General features: G+C 66.1%; 3 protein-coding genes across 4 annotated transcripts; 1 reads left to right on the forward strand and 2 right to left on the reverse strand.

The window, feature by feature from the left end:
* Positions 1-696: 696 nt before the first annotated feature.
* On the reverse strand, positions 697-2,402 carry LOC116625728 (voltage-dependent calcium channel beta subunit-associated regulatory protein-like). The gene is made up of 2 exons (XM_032394554.1): positions 2,392-2,402; positions 697-1,810 (listed from the first exon to the last, which is right to left on the reverse strand). The coding sequence occupies exons 1-2, from the start codon at positions 2,400-2,402 to the stop codon at positions 727-729; spliced, it is 1,095 nt and encodes a 364-aa protein (XP_032250445.1). The 3' UTR covers positions 697-726.
* A 14-nt stretch (positions 2,403-2,416) lies between these two features.
* LOC116625764 (voltage-dependent calcium channel beta subunit-associated regulatory protein-like) lies at positions 2,417-8,380 on the reverse strand. The gene is made up of 9 exons (XM_032394607.1): positions 8,346-8,380; positions 6,467-6,580; positions 6,241-6,380; positions 5,962-6,026; positions 5,462-5,606; positions 5,086-5,257; positions 4,747-4,884; positions 4,040-4,250; positions 2,417-2,848 (listed from the first exon to the last, which is right to left on the reverse strand). Exons 2-9 carry the CDS (start codon positions 6,557-6,559, stop codon positions 2,457-2,459), a joined length of 1,356 nt encoding a protein of 451 aa, XP_032250498.1. The 5' UTR covers positions 6,560-6,580; positions 8,346-8,380; the 3' UTR covers positions 2,417-2,456.
* Positions 8,381-11,089: 2,709 nt separating this feature from the next.
* ATP5F1D (ATP synthase F1 subunit delta) lies at positions 11,090-13,476 on the forward strand. Of its 2 annotated transcripts, XM_032394609.1 has the most exons (5): positions 11,090-11,303; positions 11,967-12,120; positions 12,634-12,722; positions 12,871-12,996; positions 13,338-13,476. In XM_032394609.1, the coding sequence occupies exons 1-4, from the start codon at positions 11,163-11,165 to the stop codon at positions 12,991-12,993; spliced, it is 507 nt and encodes a 168-aa protein (XP_032250500.1). In that variant the 5' UTR covers positions 11,090-11,162; the 3' UTR covers positions 12,994-12,996; positions 13,338-13,476. The 2 variants fall into 2 exon arrangements, with proteins under 2 accessions (XP_032250500.1, XP_032250499.1); XM_032394608.1 differs by having other exon boundaries at positions 12,871-13,476.
* Positions 13,477-15,005: the final 1,529 nt, after the last annotated feature.

Here is a 15,005-nt window from a genome sequence, read left to right on the forward strand (position 1 = left end):
CAGCGCGGGCTGTGGTTTATTGCTCGGAGGGGGCGCAGACTGCCGCGAGCACATGCCGCGTTGAGGTAAACAGCTTCAGGGGTTCGGCGGCTGCGGCCTCCACCCAACCTGCCAGCCCGGAGCGAGCGCGCCCGTTGGGCGCGCCCGTCGCCCGTCTTCCATGCCCCCGCAGTCTGGGTCCCCGCGGGCTCGGCGCATGCGCCCCGCTGCAGACTCCGGCGCGTGCAGCCCGAGCCCCCTCGAGGCTCCACTGGCCCCGGTAGGGGCGCCCTGCGCATGCGCCTCACTCTGTTCCTCCACACGGACTCTCCAAGGTGCAGGTCCTGGGCGTGCGCCTCCCGGTGCTCTGTGCCCAAGACGCCCCCACCCAGAGGCTGCTGTCTGGGGCCAAAGGCAGATGAACGTAGTCCTCAGGGGCTCGAAGATGAGAACCTGCCCCGCTCCCTCCAGTCCAGCCCCGCACTTTGAGGAGCCACAGAGGGACGCGGCTCAGTGCCCAGTGGGGACTGTGCGCGTGCGCACCGGAGGCGGCTCGTGGGTGTCCCGAGGACGTGAGCATGCGCACCTGGGGGGCGGCTAGAGGCCGTGCGCGTGCGCAGCCCCGCGGCCCCACGGCCCCGCGGCCCCGGCGTTTGCCCGCCGGAGCGTCGCGCCCCAGGCGTGTCCGGCGGCGGAGGTCCCGAGCGGCGCGGGAGAAGCTGACGAGGTGGGTGCGGGACGCAGGGCTTAGGCCGGGCTATGGTCAGGAGACGTCGGCGCGGCGGCGGCGGCGGCCAGCGCAGGAGCCGTGGAGATGGGCTGGGCGAGGCGCGGCGGGAAGAGTCTGTCGTCGATGCCAGCCGCCAGCTTGTCCAGCAGCGTTCCCGGGGGCCCGACGCACAGGCCCGAGCCGGGGCAGCTGCCGCTGCCGCCGCCGGGCTCCTCCTCGATGACAGGGATAGCGGGCGCAGCCGGGTCATCGCCCGCGCGGCCCTCAGGCGGGCAGTCGACACTGTCGCCTCGGCGCAGAGGCGCGCGTGTGGGACGGGAGTCGGGGCCGAATGGGGGCGCAGGCGGGGCGGGGGTGGCGGCGCGCGCGCCGGGGTCGCTGTGCTGCCGGCCGCGCTGCTGCCACTGCTTGCGGGCGTGGGGGTGCGGATGCGCGCGCGCGCGGTGGCGGGTGGCGCAGGGCAGCGCGTCGTCGAAGTGCGGGTCATGGCGCAGGAACTCGTGGAAGAGCGCATCTGTCTTCTCGTCGATGCTGTAGTCGCGGCGGGGGGCGCGGCGGGGCCAAGCGCGGGGGCTGCGGGGCCGGGCGGGCGCCTCAGTGGGCGCCAGCGCCCCCTCGAAGCTGCTGCCCACAGTGGCCGTGCGGCCGGCGCTGGTGAAGGAAGAGCGCTTCTCGGGCGCGCTGGGGAGCCCGTCCTCGCCCGCGCCGCGGCCCTCGATGCTGGCGTAGCCGCTGTCCATCTGAAGCAGCTTCCGCGGACCTCCCGCCTCGCTATCCGCGGACCGAGGTGTGGGCGGCGGCGAGGGCGGTGGGAAGGTGGGCACGGTGGTCCCGGAGCCTGAGCCCGAGCTGTCTCCGCTGCGCACCGAGTCGCGGTCGTTGCCACTGCTGCTGTGGTCCGAGGCGGCCGCGGCGTGCAGCTCGAGAGAGGCACGCAGGCTCCAGATATCCCGGTAGATGGTCTGGGCCTGCTCTGGCCCCGAGTCCCGCTCGCCATCAGATTCCTGCTGCCGCTGCTCAGGCCCCACACTGCCGCTGCGCTCTGGGGGAGACTCGGGGCTCGCTCCTCCCGTGGCGCCCACCTCCTCGGCTGCCTCTAGCCTGCAAGCCAGGCCGCAGCAGTCAAGAAGGCTGTGCGCGCCCCTCCATTTGCTCCCCAGCCCCCCGACTCTGGGTCCGGAAGGGTGGGCATGGGCGGGGACCCCCTAGGTTTGGCCAGGCTCTGCGGAAAATGAATTTTTTTTAAAAAATGCCGCCAGTCCCTGTTGCAGGGTATGTTTTCTGGGTAAATCTGAGCCTTCCTGGCACCTGCTTTTCAACCAGGTCACTTTTCCCAGTGTCTGTGGCTGGCTCTTCACCTAGAGAGAGTGAACATTCTGCTGCGAAGCTACTTTTTTCCTAATGTCTTAGTGTAGAAAGGATTGGCATGGGAGGGACTGGACCAGGTGCAGTCCCACTCAGCGTCTACACCTGGACTTCATCACCCCACCACCCCCATCCACTGGGGGGGGGTAGTGGGGTGCTGCGGGCAGAAGGGGTCAGTTTCTGAGAAGGGGCCATGCAGCCCTCAGGAATATGAGCAGGTGGGAAGGAGCACCAGGCCCCAGCGGAGCCCAGCAGGCCGTGGACTCCACCAGGAAGCAGTAACATCCAAGCAGGCACATACCCCTGGCAGCCCTAACTGCGCAGGCATCCTGTCTTGGGGACCCTGGGGCCATCGTCCAGGGCCCCACCTGCCCCTCTGCCCTTACCCCGTCTCCCCCTGTTTCCCTCTCGTGATGCATGCTGGAGAGGTGGCCCCAGTGAGACAGTCTCTGGGAGGGATGGTGGGCCTGGAGGAGTGTGACCGCACGTCTGCAGGGTGGGGAGAGCCCTCCCCAGGACAATGGGGTGGGGACTGGGCGGGGCTGGGGCCCACAGGTCCACCCCTAGCACTTCTATCTACTGAAAAATACCTGCCGAGGGTGGGGGATGGGCTGGTGGGGCTGGCCAGAAGGGGGTGGGGGGGCGGGAAGGCCACAGCCTCGCCTGCGCTGGCGATGTATTGGATGAAGTCCACGTGGGGGGCGTCCCCCTCCTCCTGCTCTGTGCTCTCGCTGGCTGCTCGCTGCCGCTGGAAGTGGTGCCGCTTGGGGGAGCCTGTACGGAGGAAGGCGCGTCAGAGTTCTGCTCAGCCTTGGGCCCCACTCCCGCCCCAGAGGCCAGCAAGGACCAGCCTGGTCCAGGTGAGTGTGCACCCCGCTCTGCAAGGGGGAGACTGAGGCCCCGAGAACAGAAGAGCTAGGGCAGGTGTGAGTGCGGTGTGGAGGGGGTGCCAGTAGCCGGAGCAGCTCTGGCCGGAAAGGTGTGGCCGGGGCCAAGATGTGCCCCGGACACCAGGCGGGCTGAAGCACAGCTGGGCTGAAGTGTGGAAGCTGGAACGTGGGGGAGAATGAGGGACAGGCTGGTGGGGGCCAGGGAGAAGACTGGGTGGGAAAGCCCCAGGGGTGGGGAGGCCAGTCAGCAAACAGGTTCTGGGCACTTCTGCACCTCCGTTCGGCTCTAACCGCCCTCAGGATCATGGGCTCCATCTCTGCTCCTGAAGGCAGTGGAGTGGGCCCCCCCTCCCTGCACGAGCTGGAGCCAGGCCCCAACAAGGGGGCCTGTGCTGTCAAGGCCATGCACCTGCTTACGCTCTCTCTCCTCCCCTGTCCCGGCACTGGCCCCACCACCTCCACAGGGCGGCAGGAACCCCCGCAGCCTGTCCTGTCCTGGCTGAGTTCCCCCAGTGTATCTGGGGTATACTGAGTATGCCCTGAGTATCCCTGCTTGGGGCTGAGAATAAGGAAGCCCTATATGCAAGGCTCTCCATGACAGGCAGTCTGCGGGATTGAAGGGCTGCTGTCGTTAGCGCAGGGGTGGGGATGCTCTGGCCCACAGGCCAGATGAGCCTACAACCTACTGTTGTAAATGAAGGTTTATTGGCCCATCCCTACAACACTCATTCATACCCAGTCTACGGCTGTTTCCACGCTGCCAGACCAGAGAGACTGACCACAGACCCAAAAGCATTACTGTCTAGAGCCTTACCGAAGAAGTTCACCAATCGCGGCTACGGCCTGCCCACCCCCCTGCTTTACTGGGGCACAGTCAGTGACCCAACCAGCTCCGAGCCCTTGGGCAAGATGCCCATTGGCAAATGGGTGCTGCCGGCCAGCAGGGGGCAGGAGCCCGGGGGCCCCTCAAGAGCACGGATCCCTTCCTGGATGCAGAACCTCCTCTAAGGCCGACTAGGGCAGCAGCTGGAGCTCCACCCCCTGGGCCCCGGTTTCTACGGAGGCCACAGCTCACCTCTAGTGTCCAGACTGGATGCCCGTTGGCTGGGGTCCAGCTTCCACTTCTTGACCTTGAAGTAGGGGCTGGCCCCATCCAGGCTGGCATGGCGCCGCAGGCGGGTAAAGAACTGCAGGACAGGTCCGGCCCCGGAGCCTGGGCCTGCCTCCCCGGGTCCTGTCGTGGCCGCTGGCCCAACAGGCTTAGTGCTCCTGGTACCTGCCTCCAACTGGAAGGAAAAAGGAATGCTCTCAGGCATGAGGACCCTCCTTGCTGCCCCACGTGCTGGCCCCAGCTTGGGCCCCAGCTCTGCACTCTCGTGGGCGGCTTCCACCCTGGCAGACAGTGCCAACATGCCCCGCCCAGAACGCAGAGGAGCAGTGAACAGCGCTTGGTGGCTGGGTGGAAGCTATGCTAAGCTGCGGGGTTCAGCCAGGCTCTGGCCAGCTCCGTTCTCCCAGCCCCGGACAGAGGGGTTTCTGAAGGTGAGTGTCCGAGAGCACTCATGCCCTGGCTCGGGCTGTGTCCTGAGCCTACGCTCTCCGGCTGCTAGGATGCTCTGTGCGTGTGTGGGATGGCTGTGTGGTCTAAGTGCTGCCTACCCCTCTTCCTCCCATGCAGGGGGATCAGGCAGGAGCAAGGGGAGTTAGGGTCGGGGGAGGCCACAGGCTGACCTCTGTCCTGGAGTGGGGCAGGGAGGGGAGGGGCCGCTCGGGGGCCCTCACCCAGGTGCCTTCCCCGGAGTCGCTGGATGCCAAGGGGCTGATCTCGAAGTCAGCAGGGCCCACGGCTGAGTTGTAGGGGTCACCTGGCAGGGCGGAGCTGGGGCCCACAGAGCGGCCGGTGAGGGCCTTCCCCGGGGGCTAGGGGAGGAAGCAGTAACAGGTCAAAGAGCACGGGTGGGTGAGGGGGACTACTGGACCCACAGCCCACTGTGCACCCCAGCCAGGCCCCCCTCCCTGTCCTAAGATGAGGGGCCCAGCCCAAAGAGTGGGAGAGGGGCCACCTACAGGGTGGGTGTCCTGTCCACTGAGCCCCGGGCTGGCTGCCACTCATATACTCACCTGGAATATGGCGAGGTTGGCCTTGGGGGTGGCAGCAGCGTGGGGAGGGGTGGTTGTGCTGACTTCACCCAGGTCGCACTCGTGGATTGTGATGATCTTGAGGGGTGGTAGGTGCAGGTGGGTGAGGCGGGCATTCTTCAGGTGGTGGAAGTCCCCCTCCGTCAGGGTGTACCTGCGCCCGGCATGGCTGCCTGTCACCATGCCAGCCAGCCCCCATGCTCAGCCTGAACCCCGAGCCCACACCTGCTGCTGTCCCTGGCTCCACTATGGGGGAGAGCAAGGCCAGCACCCACCCCGCAGTGAGCCCAGTCACAGGGCACCAGGCTCTGTGGCCTCCCTTGGGGACAGGGTCCCCTCCTGCTGTGCCGCCCCTTACCGGCGGCCCTTGTCCTGTGACTTCCGGCTCTGCTCAAACAGGGCTGCCTCATTGAAGGACACCCGGCGGCCGGTGTAGCTGGTGGACAGGAAGCGCTCCGTCTCTGCATCCTGGCCCTCAGGGTCCTCCCCCCTGAAGTCAGGGTCTGCGAGGAGAGTGCAGAGGGTGGGCCCCAGGCGGGCCGCGCCTGGCGCTGGGCTGGCGCTGGGCGGGCGGCCGGCTGGGGTGGGTCGGGGAGGGGGCGAGGGGTGGGGCCCGACTGAGGGCTGGGACGGGGCAGGGGGCAGGGCGGGCACTCACACATCCGCTCACACACTCACTCGCTCAGCACGCGCCTGTGAGCACCTACGCGCGGGCTCTAAGGAAACAGAGATGAGTCGGAATCGAGCTGCGCCCAGTCTGGTGGGGGAGACAGACAGACACAGCCGGTCAGGCGGCCCGAGGGGGCGGGCGGGAGGGCGGGCAGACGGGCTGGGGGCGGGCCTGGCGGGGCGCCGCACCTTGGGCCGGGTGAGCACCGTTGTCCAGGTAGGTGGTGGTGGTCTTCTCTGCTTCCTCCGTCGCTCTGGGGAGGGACCGCAGGGCAGCAAGGTGGGACGGAGGGCCCACCTGCCGGCACCCGAGCTCATTGGGCCAGGCCCCAGTGGACACACCGTGCTCCCCAGGCACTTAGAAGCAGGCCCCCAACACCACACAGGCTGACACACGCGCGCGCACGGTCACCCGGCTCCAGGCGCGCAGGGGCCCGGGGAGGCCGCTGGGGTGGGCGGGCTGCGCACCTGTTGAAGCGCCGGTGGGCCTCCCAGCAGCGCCTGCACAGGAGCAGCACGCCGGACAGCACCACTAGCGCGCCACCGACGAAGAGCGACATGACCACCACCAGCAGCACGTAGTTGTCCAGGATGGGGTCAGGCTCCGCCTGTGGGCCAGCAGGGGTCAGGACCGCTGGGCGTGGCCTCCGGAGGCCCGCCCGGCCCAGCCCCCCACTCCATCCCGCTCACTCACGGTGGGGCTGCCGGTGGCGTTGTCCCACCTCGAGGTCAGGGCGACCGTGGTGGCGGCGCCGGCGGCAGTGGCCGTGGTGGGCGTGGGCTGCATCGTGAAGCTAGGAGGAGGGGCCTGGGGGGGCAGGGCCTGCTCAGACCAGCTCCTCTGTCCCCTCCCCCTCCCAGCTCCCCGGGAGAGGGAGCAGGAGTCCACATGGGGCAGTGACTCACGGAGAGGTGGAGGAGAGCCCCGAGGCAGCCCCCACCCCGCTTAGATCCACGCTGGGACCTCCGTGTCCCCGTGTTTAAAACGGGGGAGGTGTGTGCTATCCACCACCTCCCCAGCCGGTGGGGCCGGCCCAGCAAGGTCGCAACTGGCCGGGAACCCTGCCCAGAAAAGGGGAAGCACTCCTAGGGGGAAGAGAGACGCCGAAGATGTCAGTTCACTACCGTGAGCCCTCAGGGGCCCTGCCAGCCGCATCAGGGGACAGGAGGGGGCTGTCGCAGCCCCGGGAGACTGGTTCTACGGGGAGTGGTACCAGGATCGTGGAGGGGGGCGGAGGGACTGAGCTCAGTGACTACCAAGTCACGACTCCAGGAGGTGGCTGCCCCCCTCCACCCAGTGCTAGTGGGAGCGAAAAGGCCAAAGAAGGCGCATCTGTTCCCAGCCCTGAAGAATCTGGTTCCCATGGCGACTGAGCGAGCGGGGGGGGGGGGGGGGGGGGGGGGGGGGGGGGGGGGGTTGCCAGGGCGCACGGGGGAGAGGAGGGGGCGCGGGGGAGGGAGGCCTCCTGCAGGGCGGCTTGAGCCGGTCCTGGGCAGCAAGATGGCTGCTGCAGCCGCCTCCCCGCCAGTGCCCAGCGCGGGGCCCTGCGCCTCCGCGAGCAGCTTCTCTGGCTGAGCAGGCCAACCTCCACCTTTGCTTCACGCTAGGGGTAAACTGAGGCCGGGGGAGGGGAGCTCAGCCCTCGGAAAAGGGACTGCCTGGACATTGCACCTGACTGCCCCCCCTCAACGCGCCCTCCTCCCGGTGGGAAGGACCGGGGACTGCACGCTGGAATCTCAGGGAGCAGAGTCTGGGCCGGGATGACCCGCATCCCTGAGTAGGCAGGGCGCGCGTTCGGTCCTTCCCCAGAGGAAAGGGTGAGCCAGTGCACAGGCTCCAGCGTCCCCAACCCTTTCGGGTTTTAACCCCACTCGACAGCAGGGGAAACAGGCCCAGAGAGTGGGGGTGGGGGAGACCTGGCGAAAGCCAGGTGTTCTCAGAGCTCCGGTCCGAGAATGACCGTGGCTGCCCGGGATCCTCAAGGGGGATGGGCGCGCATATGTAGGTCGGGAAATGAGTTCCGGCTGGAGGGGGAGGGGGCAGAAGCGCAGGGACCGCGACAGGAGATCAGAAAAGATGGCAGGCAGCCGAGGGGGAAGAGAGGTGGACTCCTAGGGGTAGGCGGGGACCAGACCCGAGGGCGGACGTTCCCCACGGGCCCGCCCCTGAGGTCCAGCCGGTCCTCTCCGAGCGAGCTCGCCACCGCGCCCATACCCGCGCCCCCAACCGGCCCCGGGACGGGATGGAGAGCCCTCAAGGAGAGGCAGAGAGCCGGACTCCGGACACATCTCCGCTTCGGGCTAACCCAGGAGACGGAGACGCCATCGCCCTCGCTGCGTCTCACAGGGGAAACTGAGGCCGGGGAAGGGTGTGGCGGGGGGGTCCTTCTCCAGGCCACTAACGGGGGATGCAGAGCCCCGCACGCCCGCCCCGGCTCCCCCCACTCCCTCCCTCCGGCCTCGCTGCCTCGCGGAAAGGGCCGGTGGTCTGGAGCCGGCGGCGATCCCATGGGCCGCGCGGCCCCGGCCTGCCCCCGCCCGCCTTGGCGTATCCCCGGGCCCGCCGCGCCTACCTCAGCGCCGGGGCGCGCGGCCCATGGGGGGCGGGCGGGCGGGCGGCTGCGCGGCGTTCCCGGCGGGCTCCGGTGCCCGGTGGCCGCGGAGCAGGCGGAGAATTTATGAATGGAGAGCGCGGCGCGCGGGGGAGGCAGGCGCAAGAGGAGGGACCGCGCACGTGACCGCGTTGGCGGCGAGCCCGCTCCGACCCGCTGGGTGCCACCCGGTCCCGGGCCGACCGCCCCCGCCGCGCTCGCCGCCGCCGCGCTCGCCGCCGCGTCTGGCTCGCTGCGCGCCGGCCACCGCCTCCCCTTCCCTTCCGGCGGGAGTGGGGGGCGGAGCCTCGCTCCGGACGCCCCCTCCTCACGCGGAGCGGCTGTCTCCCGCGGCGGCTGAGTCTCCGCCCCCTCCCCTGCGACACAGCTCCTGACCCTTCCCAGGGTCCGGAGGGACGGGGAACGAAGGGGAGGAGTCGGGTCCATCGGTTTCCCCTCCTTCGCGTCCCCCAACCTGGGGGACATCAGGATGCACAGTTTGGGGGGGTTGGAGACATGCCCCCCCCTTTTCTTCCCTAATATGTGGCATTGTCAGGTTCACCAGGCGCGCTGCCTTGTTGGAACAAACAATGAGTGAAGATAACAGAATATTATCTGTTATGAATGCCACCATGGCCTGCCCAGCCCGGGTGACATCAGGACTACTCTGGCAGAAACTCCATGACTGGTGAACCCCAAAGCTGCTCCCCATTCTCCATCTCAGAAAATCGTGTCTTGTCCTTCTAGATGCTTAGGACACCAACCTGCACCAGCGTGGTCTGGGTTCTAGCCCAGCCCACCTGGCCCTATGCTCAACGCAATGTCATGCTTTTCCCTTCCAGTGAAAATTGACGCTACCACTTCAACCTCAGGGCCTTTGCACTTGTAGGTGCTGAGCCTCGCGGACTCTTTCCCCGCTCAGCTTCAAGATTCACTCCTGGCCTCCTTCAACTTTTTCCTAAATGGTCAAGTGTCAGTGCATCTCCTTTTGGCTACCTTTGGTAACAGCAATTCCCACCCCACACTTCAGTCCCTGCCCCTTTCCGTGGACTTCGTGTCGCCTGTTCTTTGCTCCAATGTGTTGTGTCCTTCTTCACCCCTTCCCTCACTACAGGGTGAGTTCCGTCCAAGGCAGGAGTTGGGTCCCCAGGAATGGCACAGGGCTGGCACACTGAAGACAAGGACGTGCTTAAGTGCATAAATACCCAGGAAAGGCTGGCTCAAGCGAGTAGGAGCTGAATGTGCAAAGGACCTGAGGTACGAAACTATGTTTGTAGTTCAACGTGTTGTGTTGGAGGGAACAAGGAAGGCCGTCTTGTGGTTCCCATCAGGAGAATGACATGGTGCCTCTGGCTCTGTGTGAACCCAGCTGTTTGGAGGACAGGGGAGGAGGCTGGGCCATGCAAACCGGTGATAGTGGCCATAGTGGCCCCACTGAGTGGACAAGCCATGCCGACTTGGGTCCACTGGTCATCTCCAGGGTAACCCTAGGTTTGGGGCCTTTACCCATTGGCCACCCTGGAGTAGGAATGGGAGAGAAATTGTCCAGTGGATGGGTTCGAGAAGCCGACTGATTCGGTAGATTAGGCTTGCCTCCATGTGGGGTCCGGAGCCCTGGGAACGTTGGGACTGCGCACAGGACGCACCCCTAGAAATGCGAATGGGGCTTCTCTCTGCACACGCACACCCTGGGCCAGGATGCCCCTACTCTCCCTCACAGCGCCGGCCCAGAGGGGGCGGGGGTCTGGGCACTAAGCCTGGGTCCTTCCTCTGTGTTGGCCGCAGGCGGCCCAGATACTAGAAAGCAGAGAGCTAGGGCGCAGGCAGCCCCTGGGGTTGGGGAGCCACCGGGGCAACACCGCGCCGCAACGCACCTGCCCAGACCTGGGCCCGAGTGACGCTACCTCCCCTGTGGCTTGCACCCCTCCGCTCTCAGCCGAGGCCCTCCCCGGTGTCGGGCCCAACCCACACTCCGCGCTTTGCCGGAGACCAAGATGTGGGCCTGGGGTCTGGCCCGGGGCGCCACCTGCGTGAGCGCGGGGGCGGAGTGGTGACGTCAACGCCGCGAGCGAGGCTGCGCGAGCCGAGATGACGTCAGCGGAGCCCCGGGCCGCCCGCGCACGCGTCCGTGCGTCAACGGCGCGCGGGGGTAGGGGCCGGGCGGGGCCGTGGCGAGTGCATCTCCGGTCGCGGAGTGTCCTCTGCCGGCGCCCTCGGGGATTGCAGCCGAGCCGCTCCCGCAGCGCCGGGCGCTTATCCGCGCTAGACCCTCCGCCTGGGATGTCCTTCCCGGCACGTCTGCATGTCTAACAGTCGCAGCCTACCCCATCCTGGCCCCCAACTCTGCTTTTCTTTTCTCTTTTAAGTACTTTTTAACTTCTAATATGCCATATGATTTGCGTATTCGTTACATTGAATGTTTGGTAAACGTCCCCACTGCCCCAAACCAGAACCGGAATCTTGGTATTCCCCTTGATGGATCTTGCGCTTGGCATCCAATGAGCGCCTCCAAAACCTTGAATGCAAGTGACCCCTGCTCCGCGGAGGCTTCTGGTCCTCCCCATTGACACATCCCATCTTAGCACTCGGCGGGCAGCTAGGACTGGAAGGAAACTACAACCCCCAGCATGCCGCGCGTGGGGCGCAATGCGTCGTTGCAATGTCTTGCGCGGCTCGCTGGGAGTCGTAGTTCGCGCGTGCGCCTTTGCCTGGACTCCTCTTCCCAGAAGTCCCCGGGCGTCGTCCTCCTCGTCCTCCAGGCTGCCCGCGTTCGGCCGGAGTCCGCTCGCGGCCGTCGCCATGCTACCCGTCGCAGTCCTCCGCCGCCCCGGCCTGCGTTCCCTCGTACGCCAGGCCCGCGCCTACGCCGAGGCCGCCGCTGCTCCGGCCCCGGCTGCGGGCCCGGGACAGATGTCCTTCACCTTCGCCTCACCCACGCAGGTTCGGATGCCGGTCTGTCTCGGGACCCCGCCTTGGTCGACATCTCCAGCCCGGACCCGTAGTGGTCCGCAGTCGGAGACCCCAGCCTCAGGGTTGTCGATCCCCACTTGTTCCGCGCCCTGTGCCCCTCCCCTGTGTCGTCCGGAATCCGGGCTCCCCAGCCTCCGGGGCTCCGAGGCCCCCAACCCCATCTGGGATCCCTGACCCACGCCCCCTCCGTCTCGTTTGGTCCGGGTTCCGAGCCCCCCAGCCCCAGAGTCGCTGCCCCGCCCTCTTGATCCGCGCCCTACGCTTTTCCTTGGGGTCTGGAATCCGAGCCCTATAAAGTTTTCCGAGTTCCGTAAGCTTTCTCTGGAATCCCAACGCCCAAGGACTGGACCTCCCCGCCCCCCGCCCCGTCCCGCAGGTCCCGGAGCCGCGGGCACTTGTCCTGGGTCGGTGCGCCTTTTGTGCTCTTGCGGCATTTCTGTGTGGACGGGCTCTGGGCTAGATGCCGGCACTGAGATGCTGCGGGGCACCGAAACTGAAGTCTCCGCCCCAGCGTGACCGCCTCCGTGTTCCGCAGCAGTGCTCCCTCCCGCCTTTGGCCGTTGCCCTGCAGGGGAGCCCGTCCCGAGCGCTGGAAGACTGGCCTGCAGTGACGCATTCCCTGTGTTTTTCCAGGTGTTTTTCAACGGTGCCAACGTCCGGCAAGTGGATGTGCCCACGCAGACAGGAGCCTTTGGCATCCTTGCGGCCCACGTGCCCACCCTGCAGGTCCTGCGGCCAGGGTTGGTTGTTGTCCATGCTGAGGATGGCACCACCTCCAAATACTTTGGTGAGTCCAGTGGGATGGAGCTGGGTAGGGGCCTCATACTTCATTAGGCCTGTCTCAGTCTCAGATCATAGAGTTGGTAAAAGAACAGTACCTAGAACAAACGTGGGGTTAAGGAGTCTGTAAGGAGGCAGGGTGGGGGTGGGGGACAGGTGTCTGAGAGAGAAGTCAAATCCTATGCGGGAGGAGCCGATTAAGAGAAGGTGTAGGATCCTGGATCCCAAGAAGTGCTTCCCCAGCACAACTCGGAGGGACAGCCAGGATTCAAATCCAGCTCCCGGATCATCCCTGATCCTAGCTTAGCTGATGGACTGGTGGGTGAAGGAATAAGGTTCTATTCTCTGTGTCCAACCCCCAGTGGGTGCTCCTGGGCCCCCGGTGCATCTTCCATCTCTCCAGCTGTCTGTTTCCCATGCTAGACTCTAGGGCCACTCTGTGGAGCCACTTTTCTGGTTTGGGGGTGATCATGTCACCTGCGGTTGGGTGTGGAGGTCTTACATCTTTCTCCTTCTGTAGTGAGCAGTGGTTCCGTCACCGTGAATGCTGATTCCTCGGTCCAGCTGCTGGCCGAAGAGGCCGTGACGCTGGACATGCTGGATGCGGGGGTGAGTGTCCCGGGAGAGACTGGTGTGCCTGGGAGGCTGGTTGTCCTAGAGATCATGGGCTTCGGGGAAGGGACCTTGAGCTTGGTGGAGGGGCAGGCACCAGGCTGGGGTTGCTGCTTGGCTCTCACCCACTGCCCACTTCCTGCAGGCAGCCAAGGTGAACTTGGAGAAGGCGCAGTCGGAGCTGTCAGGGGCGGCAGATGAGGCCTCCAGGGCTGAGATCCAAATCCGCATCGAGGCCAACGAGGCCCTGGTGAAAGCTCTTGAGTAGGCGGTGCGTGGCCCTTGCCAGCAGGGAAACCGAGGCCCAGAACTGGGCAGAGGATGTCCTGGGCAGGCTGAACCAGCTCACGCGGGTCCAGTCTGACGGTGGGGGGTGGGGGGGTGGGGAGGAAGGTCAGCAAGCCGCCTAAAGGGGTTCTCCTGTGGAGGGAGCGGTCTTGCCAGAGAAGGCCGCCAGGGGGCAGCACGGTTCTAGCTTTCTGCCAAGAGAGCTAACCCGTCAAACCCAGGGCTGGCAGGCCCGGTGGCTGGGGGTGAGCCCAGAGACCTGCTCTGCTTTTTGAGGGGGGCTGTGTGTACCCGCCCACCATTGGCTCTCTTCCCACCTTCCAGCCCCCTCTCTCCCAGCCTGATGTGCCACCTGCCATCCCTCTGACTCTGTAGACCCTGCCGTGGAGACTTCAGCTCCCAGTCACCTCTGTGGGACAGCCTGCCCCCCGCTTGAGCCCCCCATTAAAAACCAGGGACCTGACTTGTGTATGCTGGTTTTGTGTCCTGCCTGGGACTGTGTCTTCAGGACCTTGCCTGGTCTTTGAGCTCTGCATGCCCCTGCGGTGGGATAAGGCGTTAAATGCCAGCCTCAGCCTCCAGGGTTTGGCAGCTGGGGCCCAAGGGGTCCTCGGGGGTCTAGTAAACTGGGGAGTAGGGGTGTGCAGGGGGTATAGCCCATGAAACCAGAGTAGGTGGGGGGCAGGCTGTTTGCCATCATCCCAAGAGGGTGGGGATTGGCACAAGTTGCTGGCCCCGCGGGGGCGTGGCCCCAGCTCCCGGGCCAGGCCAGGGCTGCTGGACAGCCTCCTGGGGCTCTGCCAGGTTTCAGGCTGTGCCGTCTGCCCTGTGGGCTCCCCGGCCCGCCCCAGCCACGCTGGGAAGAGGCGGGTCCTGCCTGCTCCCACAGACGCCCAGCCCTCTGCTCACCCGGCCTGTGGGTGGCCCTGGCTGGCCGTGCGCCTCATCCCCGGTGGTGTTGGCACCTCTGTGCCATCCAGGCCCCTGGGCTGGCCCCAGATGGGGTGGGGCAGCTGGGCGGGGGCAGCTTCTGTGCTGCTCCATTTCTTCCCTTTTGCAAGCACAGGGTTGGCCCAGAAGCTCGCTGCAGGTGGCCAGCAGGAGACTCTGAGGGAAGGGGTCTCCTCACCTCCCTTCCATAGCCCTGGGCTTGAGCAGGGTGGCAGGGGATTCCAGGGGGGTGAGTGTGCGGGAAAGTCTGGGCCTTCCCATGTGTCACTGGCAGCCTGGAGGTGACGGGGAGGCCCTCCCTGGGCACGTTGTCAGCACAGATGGGCTGTGTATTCGTGTGTCACGGTCCCGTGCGAGTGACTGTCCCATGGCTTCACTGGCGCTCAGTGTGGCAGGAGCCGTGCTTGTGGGGCTTCCAGACCAGCTCACAGCTATGCGGGCTTTCTCTCTGGGTCCCCCACTCAGGCTGGTAGGCCCAAGGAGCTGGCCCCCACTTTCCCAGGGACCCCCAGGCCAGAGAACGCGGACAGTCATGGGCTCACAGGTGCAGGCCCACTCCTCCCCGTTGTGTGTTTTGAAGCCTAAGTTCTAGAGTTCCTGGTCAGGCCTTGGACCAAGGACAGGGTAGGGGGTTCAAGTGGTGGTTGAGGGAACGCGGCAGCACGACCACGACAGTTACACTTTCAGCGAAGCCGCTGGACCGGCACCACCCACACCAGCAGTCCCTGTAGCCGTACCCCTGTTCCCAGAGAGATCTCAGCCTCTGGCTGGGGGTGCAGCTCTGGACAGAGGTAAGATTTCTCAGCACAGAGAGGCCTCCTGGGGGACGTGTGAGCCTTGGAGCCTGAGGGACGCCCACGCCTGATGTGGGCCTGCAGGAACAGCGTGTGTCGGCCGAGGCCTTGTCCTGGGGTGGAGGCATCCGGGGTGGAGTGGGTCACACGACCAGCAACCGGAGGTCACAACCCTTTCCTTGAAGGCAGGCTCGCATAAAGGTTTGATCCTCTTTGAGGAAGGAGGTCCCCTTGGACTGCGAGTGTT

Source organism: Phoca vitulina, unplaced genomic scaffold, assembly GCF_004348235.1.
Source record: "Phoca vitulina isolate PV1807 unplaced genomic scaffold, GSC_HSeal_1.0 scaffold81, whole genome shotgun sequence".
Classification (NCBI taxonomy): Eukaryota; Metazoa; Chordata; class Mammalia; order Carnivora; family Phocidae; genus Phoca; species Phoca vitulina.